Below are 18,198 nucleotides of genomic sequence, written 5' to 3'. Positions count from 1 at the left end.
GGGCTCCTTCAAAGTGCCATACAGACAGAGGGCATCCTCAGTTTGAACGAGATATAGTAATTAAAAGTACAGCTCAAATCTATAGCTGTATCTCTAATGATACAAAGTGACCTGTACAGGGATTCTGACCAAAGCTTTATACTCCTGTGCAGGCCCCTCATCATTAATAAGCACAGACAGACAATAAATCCACTGTAAACTGGTCCCCGTCCCCAGACCACCTGCGCACCACCTGCGATGAGAATGTGATATTCGGGAAAACAAAACTAAATATAATCAGGTGCTCAAACTTTTATTTTAATTCTTACAAAATACCATAGAAATGAACCCAAACTAAACAGATATGTACATGTACATATGTACAAAATTTTACTTCTGAAAAACAATCTATAAAAGTAGATGGTTAAAAAAAAAACTTAAAAAAAAAAAGATTTAAAACCAGTACTATGAAATTAATTTTCTCAAAGTAAAGTAACAGTAATTTTAAATTGCTGGTTGTAGTAGGCTTTCTAGATTTATTTACATACTTTATTCGGGCCGGATGTATAAAGGAGCTTCTCTTATTTCGGAATATCTTCAGTTTCATTTTATTTCATCACAGACTCCTGAACTGTTTCCCTTTACAAATCTTCCACGTGACGATGCAGCCCGTGGCACCAGCAGCTACAGATCAGCTCCGGTCTTCTTCCTCCTCATGCGTCACAGGTCGGAAAGGCAACGTAGTCTGTCCTCTTTCAGGGTCAGACATCCGAAGAATTCTAATCAGTTTACTAGATGGAAGTGAACTAGAGGAAGTAAAATTAATTATTCAAAACGTCTAGGAAATTTTTTTCACATTAAAACAAATTCTACTCCTACCTCATGAAAACACAAATCTACCCTATCTGCTAATGTGGGATATGTTGAATATCAGGAGTTCTAGGAGAAATATAATTTGCAATCAAGAAATAATTTGTTTTCATTTTTAAAAATTAACTTCCTGCTAAATGCCAGGGGCTTTCAGTTTAGAAGAAAAAGAAAATGAGATTTATATACCAGCTCTTTCTAACTCTTGTTCTTCTTGTCTTGCCAGGAAATTCTGTCTACCTGAAAATTCCCAGTCACAAACTTAAATCTTGTCTACCTGAAAATTCCCAATCACAAACTTAAATCTCCCTAGGACCAAGTGACCGCTTTAGAGGCAGAGTATCAACTCTAAGCGACACCATGCCGACTGCCAGCAGGGGAGAGCTCCTTATTTAGAAAGACTGGTAGCCGTAAGTCACCGGGAAAAGAGCCAAGACTAGGGAAATCCTGAATCGTGTCTTTAGTCTAAACAGAATTAGTAAAATTAAATTACTTTATTAGTTGGTCATGATAATCACAAAGGAACAGAGTCAAAATGGAAATAATAACAAGTCAGTACTCATATTTCAATCAACTTGGTTTTGTTATGGAAGGGAGATAATAAAAACACAATTTTAAGTACCTAAAAAGGAAAAATTATCTTAGATCTCCTGACATAGGAACTGATTTATTTCTTAATATTGGTGATTTGTGTGTTTGCACTTTAAAAATTTAGATTATAAGAGATTTATTTTCCCCTTTTATATCTTGCTGTATATATTCACAGAAGAATTTTTGAGAAGTTACCTCATGCTTTGAGGGGTAAGCAAGATGAACTGTCTGAAACGCTGGGAGTCCGCCATCTTGAGTATCATATCCATTGCAATTCTCCGGTTAACCATGTCCTAGGGAAGAAAGTTAGGGTCCCTGCTGCATTAATCACGTTCCTGCAAAAGCAGCATTCTGCTGGCTGATACCAACTCCTGCATTTTTATCCAGGGATCATCTACTACCTTATTGATGATGCCAAACTATTCTTACAGGGAAAGATAATATCCAAAACTATGAGTGGAAAATAACAATACCTGTCTCTTCCAGGCAATTTCTATAGTCAGATTGTTTTAGTAAATATAGCTCCCTCCCTCAAATATATTTAGCAATTAAAATAATCAACAAATATCCCAAAGACACAACTAAATGTTACAAAATGAATCTAATTTGTACAGTAATAATAATTAATACCTCAGGAGAACAACATAAAAAATGACCAGCTATGAAGTTACTAATTCTGTCAAAATGTCCCTCAATGATTAAGGTGTTTTAAAACCTCTGACCCTGCCCCACCACCTTCTACAATGTGTACAATTTGAACCAATGTAAATTTACAAACCAATTCCTCCATTCAATCTTTAAGTTAAATAGCATACCAGTGTATAGAAAAATAATGCTTCATTATAACAGGGCTTTTTTAATTAATTAATTTTTTTTCATTATAACAGGTTTTGAAACTAAATTAAACTGTGTGCTTACATTTTCTGAGTTCAATTATCAGAGAAAGAAAAAAATCAAAGTACTGCTCCCTACCTTGAAAATTCCTGAAAAGTTGAAAACATAAACAAATGTTATTATAGGCATATATTTTTAACGGTCTATTTGAAAATTTATGTGGCAGTACAGCATGGTGGTTAAGAACACACTGTTTGGGGAGCGCCTGGGGGGGCGGTTAAGTGTTTGACTTTGGCTCGGGTCACGATCTTGCGGTTTGTGGGTTCGAGCCCCGCGTCAGCCTCAGTGCTGATAGCTCAGAGCCTGGAGCCTGCTTTGGATTCTTTGTCTCCCTCTCTCTCTGCCCGTCCCCTGCTTGTGTTCTGTGTCTCTCACTCTTTTCAAAAATAAATAAACATTAAAAAATAATTTAAAAAAAAGAACACACTGTTTTGGAGGCAGACAGGTTACTAACATCCTGGTTGCATAGCTCAATGGCTTGTATTATATAAATTCTTCCCTCAGGCATATCTGTAAAGCAACCTAACTTAAAGTTAACAAAAATAACGAGAGCTTGTTCAAGTAGAATGCTTTCCTTTCAAAACACTGCCCTGCGGAGGCCTATCATTTGATAACAAAGCCGCCAAACCACCAAAATGTATGCATTTGCTTCTAATTGGTTTTCAGGACTTAGGTACATTTTTCTGAATAGGTCCAATGGGGCAAAATGCCATTTTGATTAAGAACCTCTAAGTTTCCAGGGGCGCCTGGGTGGCTCAGTTAGTTAAGCGTCTGGCTTTGGCTCAGGTCATGATCTCACAGTTCATGGGTTCAAGCCCCACGTAGGGCTCTGTGCTGACAACTCAGAGCCTGGAGCCTGGAGCCTGCTTTGGATTCTGTGCCTCCATCTCTCTCTCTGCCCCTCCCCTGTTTGTGCTCTGTCTCTTTCTCTCTCTCAAGAATAAATAAACACTAAAAATTTTTTTAAAAAAGAACCACTAAGTTTCTAAAAGAGAAAGAACAGAATTAAATTTGACAAATAAGATAAGACATAAGGCTGCAAAATGGCATTTTGGACAAAATCACTGCATGGAAAGAACACTCATCTTCTGCGATTTGTGACTTAGCTCTGAAGCCAATTCTCAGAAGAATTTCTAAGCAATCGCAGCAATGTTATCACGGGGGAAAAAATGACACTGAAGGATTAAACAGGATTAAAATGCTCCATGAATGAGCATTTCTAAATACTTATGGGCCAGGCATCAGACAGGTAGAAATATGATCAAGCCATAGTTGGTAACTTCCAAAAAAGGTATAATTTGGTAGAAGATTCAGACATGAGAATAGGAGATGGCAACAGAATGAAAATGTATAAAAATCTATGTAATAGTAAATGTATATAGTACAAATTACATAATAATATATTCTATAATATAAAAAATAAAAATAACAGTGTGAATTGGTGTAGGGTGGTGGCAAAGGAGTTCTGAGAGGTTCCTAATTCTGCCTGGTGTTCACAAAGGTGACATAAAGGTGACATCCAAACCAAGCCTTGAAAGGTGAGTAGACAAAGGGGGGCACAACACGCAGAGGCGCAGTGTTTAAAAATCGTAAGTAGTTAGGAAAGCCACAAAGTGGGTAGATACTCCATCAGGAAGGGTCTCACAGATACCCAAAGAACTAAACCTTTATCCCAGATAATTCACCACCAGAGTTCCAAACAAGTGAGTGACCATGATCGGATTCATTTTAGAAATATAAACCTGGCAAAACAGTGAGGGAGGAACCAAGGAAGAAGCAAGATTAAAGTCTGGGCGTCTGTACAGGAGGCAGTTATGACAGGCAGGGGGTGAGGAGACAGGGACAAGTAACAGGAAGGAGCAGAGACTCGAAAGGTCAGATGTGACTGTGACGGGCAAATGAAAAGGAAGGGAGGATCACAGATACATCAAAGGTATCCTAGCAAGGTGACTGGGCGGGTAATGGCTATTGGCCACCAATCAAGGTAGGGGATTCAGGAAAAGGAAGAGGCTCTGAGTGGAAGACTTGCTGAGTGTGAGGCGTGGTCATGCCAGATGACATCGAAACTGTTGGGCATATGGGTCTGGAGTGCGAGAGAGGGGCCAGGATGAGACACTCAGATTTGCTGGTATCCAAATGTAAGTGGTAGTGTTGGTGGCAGTTAGAGTGTGTTTGTGTGTGTGTGGGGGGGGGGGGGGATTGGGGGGGGATGTAGCGTGAAGACGTACGCAGGGTATGGTATCCAGGAAAATCAACAACAGTATCAAAAACAGACAAAGAGGACCTCACACATTTCAGGAGAACAGCAGCTTGGAACACACCAGAACCAGGAAAGAGGAGAGCAGAAGCTGGCCAGAATGCACATTATAAGAGATGCAGGATAGGTCTGTGGTGTCAACTCCTTCAAAGAATTAAAATAATACTAAAAGTTCATTTGTGATCTTTGCTAAACAAGTTTTGCTAGAGTACTGTAGTCTAAACCCAGATTATAGTGGGTTTAGAGAGAATGAGCCAGGAACCATACAGAGGCCGGTTAACAGCCGGTTTGGGAGGGCCTACTCCGTGCCTCCACCTTTGTAAGTGCATTTGCACGGAAGACCTCACTGGAGTCTCACCATAACCCTCTGAGGTAGGAAAGATGAGTAATATCATTTTATACATGAAGAAATTGAGACCCCCCAAAAGGATAAATAGTTTGCCTCAAGTCCTTCGGGTAAGTTAAGTCTTAATCCTAGGTTTTTAATTTCGAAGTCAAATGTTCCTGCCCCTTGTGTTATATCTATTGCTCTTCCAAAAAGTGTAGCTGTGAAGAAAGGGAGAAAATCAGCAGTGGCTGCCGTTCGTCCAAACAAGGAATTGCTTGTAACTCTGTGTTAAAACGGAAGATGGAAATAAACTAGGGAAGACGCTGACGGCCTGGATGGGGTCTCTAGGGCAGCAGGGAGAACACTAAAACTCTTTGTTCCTTCCTACCACCTATCACGGACTGAAGTGTCAGGCAGGATCCCTTCTGTGGGTAAAACTAAACAAAACATTGCTTCCTTTCACAATACACATTTCCAACAACAAAGATTACAGAATTCAAAATTTCACACTACCATATAGACATCAAATTCATCCAAGCATCTGAAAGGAGACTCAGCAATGGACCACAGAGAAAGAATGAAGCAAACTGTGGAAAAAGAACGTTCTCCTCCAGATAAGGCTCTCATGTCATTGAAAGCAGCCCTGTTTCCCTCTCCAGGCTGAACCTGCCAAGAATTAACAAAGAAACAAAGTACAGCAAAAGTCAACTAAAGTCTTTACAAAAAACATTGGCTAGAATTAGAAAGAATGAATTTATAGTAAAAAAAAAGAAAAAGAAAAAAAGAATAAAATCATTTAGTGATGTGACATCTACTTAACAATATTAATTCTGATCCATGACTGTGGGATACCTTCCCACTTATTAGTGTCTTCTTCAATTTCCTTCATCAATGTCTTGTAGTTTTCAGTGTATAGATCTTTCACTTCCTTAAATTTATTCCTAAATATTTTATTGTTATCGGTCTTGTGAATGAGATTGTTTTCTTTATTTCTTTTTTCCAACATTTCTAAGTGCCAAGATAATCTTACATTACTTGAATTACAGTGACATCTAGTGGTTAAGCCTCTTTAAAAGTAATTACTGAATGTCAGAAAGGCAACAGGACCAACTTAGAGGCTCACACTGGCCAAAGAAGAAAAGCAGCAATGATTGAAACATAAAATCTCTTCCAAAAGAGATTCAAATGGGGACAATAAAAAAAGCAATTAATAAAATTAAAAACAAACTCTTTTACACAGTACGCTGGGAAGACAGTATAAAATAACATTAGAGGGGTGCCTGGGTGGCTCAGTTGGTTAAGCAGCCGACTTCACCTCAGGTCATGATCTCACTGTTTGTGGGTTCGAGCCCTGCGTCGGGCTCTCTGCTGCAGCTCAGAGCCTGGAGCCTGCTTCAGATTCTATGTCTCCCTCTCTCTCTGACCCTCCCTGGCTTGCACTGTCTCAATCTCTCTCAAAAATAAACATTAAAAAAAAAGTTAGAAGGAATTCTATTTTCATTTGGATAGAATTCCAGACATACATATATACCATACCCACAAGGTAAAAAAGCAGAGCACCATCAGGTTTTCTATCATAAAGTTTTATCATGTGCTTTAGCAGACCTGTAGCTTCACATACTTTCTCTTCCACTGTTTGAAAAATCACCTCTCAAGTAGCATTCCTATCAAAGGGTTATAAAAACATTCTGAAGTTACACACACTGACATTTCACATTTATTATCCATAAGTCTGAATCTGTAAAAATCCAAATGAAAAAGCAACTAAGTAGTAAAAAACCAAACCCACCCAACCAAACAAAATACCCCACATAAAAGCAAGAAGTAAGTAACTAGATACTGTCTTTTGCTCCCAAACTGCATTTTACATCAATCTAATAAACGAAGCCCTAGACTAATTGTGGAGATCTAAATTTTACCCCTGATCCATTACTAATTAGGTTTTAGTTTCCTTATTTATAAAATGAAGACTAGAGAATTTAAGGATTCTTAAAACAGTAATATTCTTTTGAATAACAGGGATGATGATGCAGAAGGAATAGCTTCAGTTGTCCTGCACAATTAGCTCTGGGGATAAATTATCCAAACACTCCTAATATTTTCTCTTTTTCATTTTTATTAGAGTCTAATTCATATACAGTAAGGAACATAAAGCTTAAGTTTTCTGCTCAATTACCTGCGTCATTACTCAGATCAAGACCTAGAGCATTTCTACCTTCTCAGCAGATCCCCGGTGCTCTCTCCCAGGCACTATGAAATCCAAAAGGTAACAACTATTCTGACTTTAATCATCACCATTCAATCAGACGAAGTTTATCAGTTTTAGAAGAGTTCTGACGAGTGGAATTGCTTTCACAGACACTGTGAGACAGGTTTCCAAATTAGTTCTATCAAATTATACTCCCACTAGCCAGGCATGAGGGTTCCAAGCCCACAGTCTCACCAACACAATATATGATCGGCGTTGAGTTTTAGTCGCACTGCTAGCAGCAGGACAGTCATTGTTTATGATATCAATTTGTATTTTTCTGATGAAAAACTATATTGGACACTTTTTCATGTACTTATTCACCATTTGGATACTCTATGAAGCTTCTATTTAAGCCTTTTGACCATTTTTAAATGCACAGTCATTCTTTCTCTTAATTATTATTATTCTTTAAAAATTTAGATGAGTCTTATATACATGTACTGTAAATTATTATTTATCCTAAGTATAAAATGAAGTATAATTTTTTTTAAAAATGAAGTACAAATTTATGGCAACTAAGAGCAGTAAGCAATTACTTAAAAATTTTGCCCCAATTATTTGGTTGCTCTTGACTTGGCCACACAATTTTTAATGCAATATCCCATACTTCCTCTTTCAATGCGTGCAACTATGAAGGATCCACAAACACAGACCCCACAAAGTTGAATACGGTGGCTTTGCTTATCCAACTGAGGCTAGATCTACGGACGCATTCAGAAATAAGTAAGTGCAGACAATTACATGGGGTAGAACATTCTTCTGAGAAATCCTTTCTTGGATTCCTTATAGTGGCTTCCAGAGAATATGGACTTTCTATAATATCCCACATAATTTAAAATGCTGTATGAGTTTTAAAAAGAAACCTGTGGAGTGGAAAGAGGGTAAACCTTTGTCACTGAAAATAAATTTCCTAATTATCTTCATAGTGGTTTTCAGGGGGGATGTACCTAACGCTACAATGGCAGCATTAGCTAGTGATCAGTTTAATTTTCAACACTCTGGCAAACACCAGCCTTAAAAGTAAGTTCTTTTGTTTTCCAAAGATAATAGATTAAAACTATTAATGTATTATCAAAAGAAATGCAGCAGCTAATTCTAACGATTAGCATACAAAGAGTTAAGATACTTACTGATATGCTAAGAGTTTCATTCTTATGGTCAAAATTCATTTTCCCGCAATAGGCCCGCTGAGATAGTAAGTTGTCAAAGTATAATTTGCATCGTAAAGTCAAACATCTTGGAATAAAGAAATGGGGCACATTAAAAAGAATATAAAGATATAAAAACTGTATATTCAGCATGATCTTTAAACTAGCATGTAAGACCAGAGAGGGATATGCCGAAATGTTAACACTGGATGCCCATTTAATAGGTAGGATTCTAAGATTTTTCCCCCCCATCTTTATGTTTTATTTGTGTCTCCACATTTTTACCACTTCATTTCCTTTTACAATAAACAAACATCATAAAATGAATAAAGATGTTATCCCACATTTAATATAGGTCAGCGAGTCCATATGAATATATCAATCATTCAAGCAATTTACATGAGATATCACCCTAATACAGAAGACATGAATCTTGCCCTCGAGAGATTAAACTCTAGTAGTGTTAAGATAATAAATAAATGGCCTATCCATGTGCTTATCTCCTCTTAACTTTATGGTGACAAAAAAAGGGCTCAATCATTCTGTACCTATAATACTTTACCCACAGCCTGGCACAATGCAGACTCCATTAATCACATGACATTCCACTGTAAGGAAAACTTTTCCCTTCTTTCTCAATTATTTATTTACTTATTCACTTTTCCATTCATCGGGATGGAGTCACAGATTCTTATTTTATTCTCTGGATTACCATATTCTTGCCCTCAAACAGGCAGGCCCAGGTTTCGCCAGTGGGAGCCTCTTCAGGCTGCTTCCTACATTCTTTTATCATGACTCTATGTTTCTTCCAAGCACCTCCTTACTTTCTGGCGTAGCAAGAGGCTCACGTTTACCTTCCCTGCCCAGCTCTGGAATCAGCCATTTCTCCAAGGAGGGAATGGTATTTAGAAAATAAGATCTAGATGAAAGGAAACTTGGTATTTTTCTTAACAACTCTGCTCCTTAATGAGTCTAAGGCTTGCTTCTTCAGAGTAACTATCAGTTTATTATTATCTCTCCTAATTCCCTTCCTAAACTACATTAAATCTCCATCCCAGAAAATACCGATAGCTTGAGTTTTCTTTTGTGACACAGCAATGACTGCTAGCTGGTTTTCAGAATGTTGTGTTGACATTTCTTTCTTTCACTACTGATATTCATCATGGGATGTCTAAGAGAGATTGTCCTCATAAAATGGCAAGGTTCTTGCCATTTGGTGCCATTTTGGTGGTGAGGAAACATATCAAGGTAATAGACTGTAAGACGAATACTTTTACAGAAAATATTTTATTTTATTTTTTAAATGTTTATTTATTTTTGAGAGGAGAGACAGAACGTGAGTGGGGGAGGGGCAGAGAGAGCGGGAGACACAGAAGCCGAAGCAGGCTCCAGGCTCTGAGCTACTGGCACAGAGCCTGACACGGGGCTTGAACTCACGAACTGCGAGATCACGACCTGAGCCAAGGTCGGACACTCAATCGATTGAGCCACCCAGGCGCCCCCCAGAAAATATTTTAAATACAACACAAAAACAAATCCTACTGCTACCGGAAAAGAGGCAGAAGTAGGCACTGGATTTACTTAGCCTGAAACAACCAAAACATTGTACAAAATAAATGAAATAAGTCTTCAGACTGGACATCAGATAGTGCAGGCAATTCCAGTCAAAATGATGTCTAAAATATGGGAAGCAAATGAATTGGGCCTTCTAGATGTCCCAAGTCACTACTTACAGAAAGAGTGAAGGGGGGCGGAAACCTAGGCGGAGCCCAGAGCTTTCCCTGTTTGAGAAGATGGAGCTGGGAGTCTGGGGAGGCCAAGGCACTCGGGTTCTTAAAGCCTAGAGAGTGCAGCACAGGGAGAACTGCAGAGGCTAGACACAGGGTGGACAGAGGGCGCACTAGTGTCAAGCTGACAACTCTCCCTACGTATGTGAGGTTGGAGCAAGCAACACCCCAAAGCAGCAGAAGTGATCCCCGCAGACTGCCCAGAGCCAGAACAGTTCACGCTCCCACAGGCAGAAGCTTCCTTCCTCACAAGGTACGCTGCAGTGGAGGACTCCGAAGGGCGCTGCCTCACGGGTAGGAAAGAGCTGGCCCTCGACTAAAGGCTGCTCTGGTCCCACTCAATGGAACTTACAAGCAGCCTCACAAAGATAAAGATAAATCCTACAGAATTGAAGTCCTAATAACATGCTTACAAAACTGAAGCACACATCTCAGGGGCGCCTGGGTGGCTCAGTCGGTTAAGCGTCTGACTTCGGCTCAGGTCACGATCTCTCGGTTGGTGAGTTCAAGCCCCGCGTCGGGCTCTGTGCTGACAGCTCAGAGTCCGCAGCCTGCTTTGGATTCTGTGTCTCCCTCTCTCTCTGCCCCTCCTCCACTCACGCTCTGACTCTCTCTCTCTCTTTCTCTCTCTCAAAAATAAACATTAAAAAAAATATAAAAAAAAAAACCTGAAGCACACATTTCAAAAACTAACCTACAGTTTAGTTAAGGAACACGGGCCAAACGTGCAAAGCCTATTTCTCTTTATGGAATTATCTGAGTTTCCTCATATGCACTAGAACTAGATGTATTTCTTTAATTCTATAGTCTCATGGGGCTGGCTGGGTGGCTCTGCCAGTTGAGCATCTGACTCTTGATTTCGGCCCCGGTCATGGTCTTGTGGCTCATGAAATCGAGCCCTGCGTCGGGCTCTGTGATGACAGTGCAGACCCTGCTTGGGATTCTCTCTCTCCCTCTCTCTGCTGCTCTTTCTCTCTTTCTCCCAAAATAAAGAAATAAACTTAAAAAACAAAAAAAGCACTCTGTTAATTCTATAGTCTCAGGATTATGGAGTTTGGGTATAAAGACTGGTAAAAAGCAGGTCACTGAGGGAATACCATTGGGGAAAACAGAGGTTAAGTGGAAAAAGACTAGGACTGCCTTGGATACCAGTAGGTCAAGAGCCATCCCTTCCTACAACCTATCCTCTGATTTATTTCTGTTGTTTTTGAATTTTTTTTTGGGGGGGGGGGCAATCTATCCCTGAGAGTATGAATATTTCTAGGTAGTACATACATTTCTCTGATCCTGTGTTCATTCTTTGAACCAATATGTTATCAACTTCCTATTATATTTCAGGCACAGTAGTAGGTCCTGGAGACACAGCAGTAAACAAAACAGATTCTACATCCATGGAGCCACATCATTCAATCAGATCGTAAACTGAGATACTGCCTCAACAGGTCCCATCAAAACTTGTATCCCTTAAGAACATACAGTGTCCAAAAGTAAAAGAGGCTGTTTCAAAGCCAGTGAGCTCCTATTCAAAGGACCTACGTAAGCAGTGACTGAACAAGCCATCTCGAGTTATCTAGTAAAGGGATCTAATAGTGGAAAAAGTGGATAAGCCCACCACGCAAATCCCTTCTAAGCCAGAATTCTGATTAAATCATAAGACCCTATGTATCAATCAATACAGGAAGCACTGCAGTTTCTTCTTTAACTGGATTGTATAAAGTTCTTTCAACTGAATTTTATTTATAAAGGACAATGTGAAAATGAAAGTACAAAATTATATACGTGGTAATATTTTTAAATGCACCTACCGTCTAAATTGTTGATATGTTTTGTATCTATGAGTCATTATTTCTTCCAGCAATTTAATAAATCTTTTTAAAGTCCTTACTTTATTATCCAGATCAAGATAGGTTTCTCTTGCTTCTTGGTACAGCCTATTTTATGAACAAAATATTAAGTCAATAAATGCCATTCAAAGAATCACAAAGAAAAGTAAAAATCTCAGATATATTTAATGGGAGGAAGGGAGAGTGCAGGGATGCCCAGGGGATCAGCGATTGCAGGTATCCCGTCTCCAGGCACAATACACCCCCAGAATGAGCATGTGCTGCCCTAAAGTGGAAGAGCTGTTAGCAGGGCTGGGCAGGAGAAAAGTCCAGGCCTTGCAGAAAGCAGAGGAAGTAAGTGAGGGAAGTGCCCAGCTGGGGCCCAGAGTGGCAGATCTTAGAAAATGCCAGCAAATATACACCTTCTAAAAGTGAAGTGATCACACTGGAAGGCAAGAAATGTTTCCCTTAGTGACAGATGGCAGTGCAGGAACAGAGAACACAGGGTGAGTGTTAGCATCTGCCAAGCCCAGTCTGAATAAGACAAGGTCAAAGAGGCAGAGAAGGCATGGCCACTCAGCAGTGCTATCACAGAGCGTGCCCGCTCACTGCTACAGCAGGGGAGGGACGGGTCCTGACCAAGTCTGAAAGGCCTGGCCAAGGCTCCACAGCTACCCACCCCACGTTCGTTCAGATGCTCAGTCCAGGAAAATCCAAGTAAAAAATGACTAACAAAAAAGGCACAAGCACAGAATCCACATGCAGATATTTATAGAAAAAAGGCTTGGGAAAGAGCAGAGGACACTCCCAACAAAGAAAGCACATTAGTACAACGTGGTTACAAAGCAGACAAAAGCTATAATCGAAAATCATGAATTAAAACAAAACAGAATATGAGGTAAGTGCTACCAGGAAGGGATGCCCCAAAGCAGAAATAAAAGAACTGCAATAGACAAATCACTCAGAGAACAGACAGGTAAACAAAAGAAGGTGATAAGCGGGTTAAGAGGAGGCGGTAAGCAGGAACCTGCAGAAGCCACGATGGGGCAGGGGACATGAAGACAAAGTGAGAAGATGCCACACGGAGACAAGAGACAAGAGACAAATGCAGAAAACACTGACAGACACAGAGATCGGGAAAGAGAAAAGCAAAAAACTGGGGAAAAAAGATAACATGGTCAGACAAAATAACTAGAGAAGACAAAGGACATGCAACACCTGTGCAACAAAGGCCTAAACAAAGACAAGTAAACAAGAGAACAGAAACTATTTAAAAGTAAAATACAAACTAAGAAATTTTAAGAAATAAGATAAACCTACAGATTAAAAAAACCACAGCGTACACCAAGAAAAGGATCACGGACTCTGACTCATCAGAAACAGATACTCAGGAGAAAAAGAATTTTCTATCAGGCTGAACTATCCTTCAAATTCAAAAGCTACAGACAAACAGTTCTGAACATGCAAAAACCAAACATTACTCCACATGGCCATTCTTAAGGAAGCAATTATAAGAGAAACAGAATTTCAAACGGCTACACAGCCCTTCAGAAAGAGGTAAAATACAATCTTCACACCAAAAAAAAATCACAGAAAAATGAAAATACATAAAAAGTTCACAGAAAAAGATATAAATAAATGGTCCTTAAGACATAAATAGATGTTCAGACTCAATATAAGTGAAATGGAAATTAAAATTACATTGAGCTATATTCTTTTCTTAAGGAAATCTACCTGTCAGCAAAAAGAACCAAAGGTTGTCACACACTGTTTACGCTGAGGGGAAACCAGCCTCAGATACACCGCCAATGCCAATGGCCGATGGAAGTGCAAACACGCACAGTCCAGGGGGCGGGTGTGGGGGGGTGGAATCTTCCAACATGGAGTTAATCCTGTTAAAACATCCTGACTACACAATAAGACACATGTGTGCCACCATTTATAACAGCAGATTAGACTTCAACTACCCATCAGGAGATGATTAAATACCATGTAATTATAAAAAGCAATAAGAAAATGCCTATGTACTGATAAAAAAAAAGTCTCCAAAACATACATTAAAGAAAGCAATTTGTAAAACAGTTTGTTTATTTAGTGTGCTACCTCTTCTATCTGGCAAGAATGAAAATAACATACACCACTTTGCACTTCCGTAAACAACGAAAGCATATTTAATACATTAATTTATCAAGATAAAAAGAGAGAAAAGTGCTGCAGATGATGAGACCAGAGAGGAAGTCAACACCTATCATGGCCTCTCCTTTACACTGTACTTAAAACATGCGAGGTAACACTCTCTCAAGTCCAAGGCTTCCAAGATGAGCAAGAGGAGAAGGACTTAATCATGGTCATGTCACACAGGGCCGCGGCTGCCTGCTACCTATCTGCTGCACCCTGGGACAAGGCCAGGAAGAAGGTGGTTACTCAGAACAAAGCAGGGGCCACTGCCATCGGGGACATTTCCGAAGCCAGTGTCTTGGACGCCTGCATGCTTCGTGAGCGGTGTGTGAAACCGCGTCCTGCGGGAGCTGGGCCATTCACAGCAAGGGAGCCTGGCGCCGTTCTCCTGAGGCCCCTCAGGGCTGAGCACCCCCACCCCGATTTGGGCCCGCGGGTACTGCCCCACGACCTCCCGCACGGCCCACATGAGGAGCCAAGTACTTAAGGACTGAAGAGAAACTGTTTTCTGGAAAAAACTAAACTGGAGATTATACTTTAAAAACCAAACATGTGAGGTACTATTTTAAAGAAAAACTTCCATTTTTGTGTTTCTTCCCATTGTTTCCCACTGTTTTTGAAAACAGGATTGAGATCACTCCTGTTCCTGAACTACTGTATTAGGAAAAGCTCTTCATAAAGTGTAATAGCTGTAATTTTCTCCATAATTCAATCAGCATCCTATAGTTGTACACAACTCCTAATTTTTCAGCTTTATAAATGACGCTACAATAAACATACCTCAGCACAAAATGCTTTTCTGATTTTGGATTATAACAAAATTACTTGGCCAAATTGAAATTTTTGAAGGTATCTGACAAACTGCCTTAACACTTTTCAGAAAAACTTTAATCATAATCACATCTAACATTTTAGGAACCCTACATATTGTTTTATCATGGACTAACTCATTTAATCTTTATAGCAACCCTATAACTGTAAGTACACATACGTTACACATTACAGATGAGAAAATGAAGATTCAGAGAGATTAGGTAATTTACAAAAGTAACATACGTAGGTAGTAGAATTACAGTTCAGACCAAGGTACTCTTGCTTGAGAAACTGTGCTTTAACTATAGTAGAGCCTCCATTCTTACCAGTAATATGAAAATATCTATTTCACTGAAATCTCCCTGACATGAGACTATTTTTATCATCCTGACATATATGAAAATGGCTTCTAATAGTTTTGATTTGCATTTCTTTTAATTGCTTGTGAAACTGAACATTTTTGTCTATATGAATCTTAAAGGTATAAAACGGCATTTATGTTAAAATATCACTCCATAATGAGTTTTGTTTCGACCCAGAAGAAAAAAAGTTTATTATTAATGACACATATGAAAAACTAGTTTGACCTGTAGCTATATCCCATAGCAATACTATGTTTATAAACATAGATTTTTTTATGTCTTAATAATATGTATGAGTAATAAAGTAGAAAAGCTACCAACCACGTACCTCATTATTTCCTCTCGATCTCCATGACTAGCATGTTCAGCTTGTATCTTTTGTCTTAATCTATTAATTTCTTTGTCCAGAATTGATGCAGATTTTTTTACTTCAATCCGTTCTGGGCAGATTTGTCTCGCTTGTGACATTTTCTCCTAAGGTAACAGATGTTTAGTATCTTTAAAACTTGTCTTTGACATAATTCATTGTACTACTTGTGTCCACAAACACAAAGTAAAGTTCTGAACTTAGAATCAGAATTTTAGATGTGTTTTAGTTACATTTAGTATCAATGTTATTTCTTTACACCTTATATTGAGACTAGTCTAGACTCATTATAAATCTTTAACAGAAAATTGCATTACTATACATGACTTTAATAATTTATAAGAGCTCCATATGTTCCTAGGGAAACAAATTTCAAGTAACAGTAATGTAAAGTTTGGCATTTTTATGAGTGAGGTCAGACAGCTTTCTGTATGTTTTAGGATGGCCTCTGAACACCAAATAGTAGTGAAAACACAAAGAAAAAGATCTTTGTATTCATAAATAAAAAACCCAAAGCACTTTTACACATAGTAGTTTATATTCATAACATTCCATATAATAAGTCATAAACAAATAAGATAATAGATCAGAATTTAAGCGTTCTCCTAAGAAAAGTTAGAATTTATCTCTTCTAGTTAGAGCAACAGTGCCCTCAGCTTCTCTAAAAGCAGAACAGGGCTGCTGCTGACAGCTGTTAACAAGGGTATGTAGTAAGTAGGGGCTGAATTCCAGCCCAGCCCACACCCAAAGGAAGAGGTGCCTTTTTCTGACATAAAGCTGCTAACCACTTGCCAAGCTGGGCATTTAAGGAGCTATGTTAGCTGAGTGCGAGTCATTTTCCAAATCACTCAAGAGGCAGGAGATCAGCCTTGCAGACCAAGCCAAAGTCCTCTTTGTGGTAGGTGGTCTGTTTCAGTGTCCACACCCTGAGAGTTTCCAAGACTATTCCTTTCCTTGATTCACTGAAGCACCTGTTATGCTACATGAAGTGGACAGTCATCGGACTGCTGGTCTATGTTTGGAAATCTGACATTAAGGAAAACACCTGAACAGCTGTGACTAAGGTTATAAACAAAACATAAAAGAAAAATGATGGATAACCTCCAGTTCTTTTTCTTTCATATCCAGTTCTCGTTTCTTTTTATTTAAAGTATCCAAGTGCTCCTTCTGCTTTTCTTCATAATGCCGCTTCCCTCGTTTTTGATTATCCACTTCAGAATCAGCAAGGTTTAATTCATCCTGTTTGAATAAAGCCAAAATAATCTATAAAGAAAAGACTGTTTTGAAAAAACTGCCAGCATAGGTATAAAACTAACTGACAACTCAACAAAGTGGACAGGGTTATATTGCTTGCAGAGCCAAGTGTCAGAGCTCATATCCAAGTGTATGAATAGAAGTGAGGGGTTTCCCTAAATTAAGAAGTCACATTATTATATTCAAATCCTAACATGAAGCCTCCATATGTTACGGTGCTTTCGACCTTTTTTTAGTAAACAAGGTAGTTTTGTGGAAAGCCACATTAAGCCTGAACCTAAAACAAAGAAGTGTTGGATATTTACAGAGGTAGACTGGGTTTTAAAAAGGTGAGTCAGGGTGGAAGAGAAAAGGATGCAAAGAGATTTACCACTAAATTATTTAGTCATCATTCTGGAAATATAACCTCACAATTTTGGCACAAAATTTAACTGTAAAGAAACTATCTCAAGATCACCTTAAAAATAAAGAGTAGTGGACTATGAAAAGGTAAAAGATGCATATTATAATGCACAGTAACCACTGGAAAAGAAAAGAGTTATGGCTAAAAAACTACTAGAAGAGATTTAAAAAAAGGAACACTAAAAATCACTTGGCTAATTCCAAAAGAAAAAAAAAGAGAGGAAATAGGAACCAGGACAATTAAAACATAAATAGCAGCTAACCATTACTTTCAAGATTAAATGCTTTCTTTTTAAGATCAAGTACAAGACAAGGATGTCTAGTTCCATTGCTTCTATTCAACACTATATTGTAGGCTCTGGCTAATTCGATTAAAAGTTAAAAGAGAAATAAAAAGCAGTGAAGATCAGAAAGGAAGGGTAAAACCACAGTTAAAAAGAGACATTATTTATGAAGAAATTTCAAAGGAAAAGTTTTTAAATTAATAAGTTTAGAAAACTCACTCGATACAAAGCCAAAATAAAAATCAGTAATATTTCTACGTTTGGAACACTTTAAACATTAAAATCTATAACATTCACTACAGCACCAAAAACATCAAATATATCCCTGGAATACATACAAAACTCTTAAAACTCAGTAAGAAAGGCGTACAATGCAAGTGAACAAAGGGCAAAGATTTGATCAGACATTTCTCCAAAGAAGATATATAAATGAGCAATAAAAACATGAGAATTTGCTCAACAGTATTAGACATAAGGAAAATGCAAATCAAAACCACAACAAGAACATTTCACATTTAACAGCATGGTTAAAATAGAAACAGCATACAATAGCAAGCAGTGGTTGGCAAGGATGTTGAGAAGCTGGGACACTCAAATGTTGATGGTGGGAACA

General features: G+C 38.5%; 1 protein-coding gene across 1 annotated transcript in view; it reads right to left on the bottom strand.

The window, feature by feature from the left end:
- Positions 1-276: 276 nt before the first annotated feature.
- SMC6 (structural maintenance of chromosomes 6) overlaps positions 277-18,198 on the bottom strand; it is a 78,714-nt gene continuing 60,792 nt past the window's right edge. Inside the window, exons 21-27 of the mRNA XM_053891136.1 lie at positions 16,747-16,884; positions 15,607-15,752; positions 11,908-12,033; positions 8,298-8,403; positions 5,430-5,582; positions 1,633-1,730; positions 277-785 (exon numbers count right to left, since the gene is read on the bottom strand). Of these exons, the coding sequence (XP_053747111.1) occupies positions 671-785; positions 1,633-1,730; positions 5,430-5,582; positions 8,298-8,403; positions 11,908-12,033; positions 15,607-15,752; positions 16,747-16,884 (882 nt within the window). The 3' untranslated portion in view covers positions 277-670. The remainder of the gene's footprint in view (positions 786-1,632; positions 1,731-5,429; positions 5,583-8,297; positions 8,404-11,907; positions 12,034-15,606; positions 15,753-16,746; positions 16,885-18,198) is intronic.

The sequence above is a fragment of the Panthera pardus genome, unplaced genomic scaffold (genome assembly GCF_024362965.1).
Source record: "Panthera pardus isolate Hobbes unplaced genomic scaffold, ASM2436296v1 HiC_scaffold_26, whole genome shotgun sequence".
NCBI lineage: Eukaryota > Metazoa > Chordata > Mammalia > Carnivora > Felidae > Panthera > Panthera pardus.
This window is presented reverse-complemented; position numbering and strand designations above follow the sequence as displayed.